The sequence below is a fragment of the Oreochromis aureus genome, linkage group 19 (genome assembly GCF_013358895.1).
Source record: "Oreochromis aureus strain Israel breed Guangdong linkage group 19, ZZ_aureus, whole genome shotgun sequence".
In the NCBI taxonomy this organism is placed as follows: Eukaryota; Metazoa; Chordata; class Actinopteri; order Cichliformes; family Cichlidae; genus Oreochromis; species Oreochromis aureus.
The window spans coordinates 17,020,507-17,024,958 of NC_052960.1; the positions used below are offsets into that span (position 1 = coordinate 17,020,507).

Genomic DNA, 4,452 nt, shown 5'->3' on the forward strand with positions numbered 1-4,452 from the left:
AGCTATGCAGTCACCAAGTATGGCCACAGGGTGTCATCCATCTAAAAGAAGAAAGAGGAAAGGCTATAGCCACAAGCTGGACACCGAGTGCAGCATTTCAATGCACCGAGAATGCTGCATTCTGCTTTCATCGGTTAATTATAAGTTATACACAGTTTTTATATATATCTCAAACAAGATAGCTGCCACTATATCACATAAATCTACACAAAACAGTTATTTTTTAAAATGTTTTGCTTGATTAGCATTTAAATATTTCCTATATATAATATATATTTGTAATGTATGGAAACTGCATACATGGTAAGATTGCAAAAATATACAGGTGATGTTTTCCAGCTTCCATTCTGCTGCTCTTCTTCTGCACGATAATGCAAGCCATCACAAGACTCAGGGATGAGTGCTGCCTGTCCTACATAACAGATCATTTTCCACTTTGTTGCCAGGCCATTTCAGTTCACCATTGGGGTGACAATCAGTGTTTTTCCCAAGTTACATCCACCTATTTTTCACTGCCGACTGAGCTTCATTGGAAAATGTTTCAGGGACTCCTGCTGTGTTCCTGCATATCCCTCATCTGACACACACACTCACACAAACACATACACACTAAACCTATCCTTAAACAGAAAATTGAAATATCTTTTAGCATCTGTACTGCAAAAATAAAACACAAAACGAGTTCATGTTAATAATGCAACACTTCTTATTTCCAAATAGTGCCTCTATTTGTGTGTTTCACTTCAGAATTTGGATTTCTTTAAACTAGATGGTTTAAAAGATGGTTAAGTAGTAACACGCTAGTTTCCCTGAAACCTTTTTGTGTGTGCTGAGGCCCCCCTGGCTCCCCACCACCAGACATTCATTTGTGGAGTTATGACCCTGGGGAGAGAGGGGCCCTCACCTTCAAAGCTGACCAGGGAAGCAGAAAAAAACACCTCAGCAGACCCATTCTGCTCCCTTCAAGTCATAAAACAAAAAAGAGCAGCAAAAGTTAAATCTCACCCCTCAGCCTGAGACCCTTAACCCTTTGTTCCCGTCTGCCTCTCCGCAGAGAGATGAGACTCAACATCCATGGAAAATCACACATGGAAAGAATCCAAATCTAAAGCATTCCAGTTGGGGTCTCTTTTCAGGGGTGCACACTGGATACACTGAAAGTTATATTTCACTCAGGCAGGTACCCCTCTGTCAGCTGTCAGCTCTGCATAAATACTGTGTGTTTGTGTGTTAAATGTGTTCCAGATGAGCCGTAAAGTCGGGTCACTGGTAAGCCCCTGTAGTCAAACCAGCAACATGTTCTTTAACGGCGCTGGACTTAATTCTCCTCTTTGTTACTCTGGCGCCAAATGTTTTGGGCTTGTGAGTTCCTAAAACAAAATGATGTCTGCTATAAACTATTGTCAGGTCAACCAAGGTGGGTTCCGCTTTACGTTTTATCTGTGTAATATTTATGCTCTTCTGATGTTCAACAACATTCTTTTAGTGCATTTCATTATTATGGGGGACTAATGTGGGGTGAGCGCGTCGATTGGCCACAGAAGCTGGGTGTCTAATCCCGGGACCACAGACGCTGAAAAGGCCTGGTGGCCAGATACTTTAAACTGCAAGGGCATTATCTGTTTTACTGCTGTGTGTTGGATATAAGAGAAATCAGAGTGATGTAGTTTTCCTGAACCATAACAAAAGCCTCCTTTCATTTCCATCAGCTCCATCCACTTATCTCAAAGAGCAAGTGATATTTAGAGCAAACTCTGATTCATTTCAAAGCCGTGATTCATAAGAACCGTTTTCTGACAAAGGAAAAAAAATTCCCACTTTGACAACAAAGAGCATCCTTGTGTCGTCACTACATCCAAATTTCTAAAAGCTTGTTGTGTTGTGTCTACAGTGATTTATGCCCTGGTTGTGACTTTGCCTCCTTGCTGGAGGTAAGGACTCTATATCCCACAGCTGACTATGAATAATAGCCACACAGGGAACCAAATCATCTGACAAGATGTTGCTCCATATAAGGGCTGTGTCAGAGTCATTATCTGGTTTCCTGAGTCATCTGTGTCCAAGCCATTGCCCGCTGTTGTGTCTTCATTGCATCGTGACTTGTGTCTGAAGCATCGGAAGAGCTCTTTCTTCAATTTCATACTTTTTACGCTGCACAGCTGAATTAAATCACATTAGATCATTACAAAAAATCCTTTTATGCACGTTTTTAGACCGGGTGATGGCACGGCATTGATATTCAGCATTAGCTGCAGACGTTTGACGTTTTGAAGGACTCTGCATTCACTGTGTTCTGCTGTGGGATCGGTTTGCTAAGCCCTGAAAACATTAGTGTATTTAGACCCTTGCAGGTGGAAGTATCACTTAGCATAATAGGATAAACTCTGATGATCCTCATTTAATTGTAAGAGGTCAAAGGTTTAGGAAGGGGGGTGTGGAGAACAATGGATGTTTTTCTCTCTCTCTCTTTTCCTAGAGCCATCCCACCATAACCGCTATATAGTTTAAGTGGTTGACCACTAATTACAGATGCAATATTTCACCCTTTTTGCAGAGACTAAACTTGCTTGCAGCAGATGGCTGATTTTAGAGGGAAAAAAAAGATTTAAATTGATTCAATTTAAACAAAATTTCTGTTATTGCTCTTGAGAAAGATTTAATCTAAAACATCTTTCTCAAGAGCACTTCCTCTTCTACGAGACCGAATGACAGTTAAAAGTATACACAGCATGCTTCATTGTAAAAACAACATGAAAAGCCACACACACGCGCGCGCGCGCATACCATAACCCTAGCTTGCATGCAGGCACCAATAATGTAACTTGTCCACTTTAAGTATTGTGCTTACAACAAATAAATAAATAAAAAGGCCCGAAAGAAGGAGTAAACCAAAGAATTTATTGAATACAATAAAATACCATCCATAAAACGGAACATTTACAAAGTCTTTTTGCGCCACGCAAGGCAGAGAGAACCATCTTCACTCTGCTCACTAGTATGGAAAACATCAATATCGGTTCTCTGGATTTATCCCATTTAAGAACCGAACTTCATAACAATACTGGTGAGCAAAGTGATGCGCACATCTCTAAGTCCCGAGTGGGGGAAAAAAAAAATCATAGAGGCGCATTTCCACGAGGAGAAAAGAGAACGTATACAGACATATACAAAGTGCATGTGTTCGGCACCAAAGTCCAAACAAACTAACCTTTTGCAGGTGGGTCCTAAGAGGATGTATAGATGTCCAGTATTAAAGGAAGGAGGACACCCTATACTGCACATTTCTTTAATTCAGTCCCTTATGAAAAAAATAAATACACTTAAATCATTAATGAAAATCTATCTAAGGGTAGTTACAATACTGAAAAATGCAGCATATGTTGTTTTATTTTTAAGTAGCAGCTCTAAAAGTGTGAAAATTAATCTACACGTGTATAACTTGGTTACTGGATCTTTCCAGCCCGTCTCTATATCGATTCAGCCAGTCTCTGAGCTCTGAGATCCGATACCCCTCAGGTCCTCTGCCACCCTGGTAAACTATCTTTCCCTCCTGCAGGATATAAAGTCTGTCAAAATAAGCTCCGTATGCAGCGTTGGAGGAGTTTTCCATGCTGTCAACCACGACCAGGCAACCGGGCACCTCCAGGTGCATCAGCTGCGCAGCGTTCAGCCTGTCCTCCAGACACCGGTGTTTGGGGATCTGATATGGCGCGTCGGTGCTCATCCAGCCGTCGGAGGGGTGTGCTTCCTCGATGTATACAACTAAAGAGTCTGCTATGTCTGCATTCTCCCTCACAACCTCCTGGAAAGCCTTCAGACGTGCCATGAACGGTGGTCAGGTGCAGCTGCCAAAGTTGAGGATAAGCGGTCTCTTGTCCTGTGCGTAGTCGAGGATTCGGCTGCGCCGCTGATCCTCCAGCTGGACAACTTCGGTGTTGGGCGCTACCTGTCCAAGATGCGCTGCTTTCAGGAAGTCCAGCTTGTGTCCGTGCCAGACTGCCTTAAGGGACTCAAGGCTGAAGAGCCGATTGGAGTCCGATATGCACAGAGGAGGATCAATGGCATCGCCCTCCTGCTCCTTCATCCTGAAGAACACTCTTTTTCTTATGCATAAAAAGTCAAGCAGCCAAAACATGACAGCTGCCACCAAAAAACGAGGCAACAGGACGAAACAAACTATTGCATTTTTAATAGTTTTAAGAGTATTCATTATCAACCCGATTTGTCTAGCGTTATGCCACGATCTTGTGGGTTGAAGTTGGGTTACTTGCAACTTCCCCTCTTTTTATAGCACTGGCAGATTTGAATGAATCACACCCCGCCTCCAAACCGGGGTCGAGGCCTCACATGGCGGGGATTACCTTCTGTCAATTCCGCAGCTTGTAGTCACAGCCAAAAGCCAACGGTGCTGGATAGGGTGCACCAAAGCGCTGCGTTATGGGCAGTCTCTCA

The 4,452-nt window shown here is 42.8% G+C and overlaps 1 protein-coding gene across 1 annotated transcript; it reads right to left on the bottom strand.

Annotated features, from left to right (window-relative positions):
• Window positions 1-2,908: 2,908 nt before the first annotated feature.
• On the bottom strand, window positions 2,909-4,240 carry dio3a (iodothyronine deiodinase 3a). The gene has a single exon (XM_031758355.2). The coding sequence runs from the start codon at window positions 4,208-4,210 to the stop codon at window positions 3,425-3,427; it is 786 nt and encodes a 261-aa protein (XP_031614215.1). The 5' UTR covers window positions 4,211-4,240; the 3' UTR covers window positions 2,909-3,424.
• Window positions 4,241-4,452: the final 212 nt, after the last annotated feature.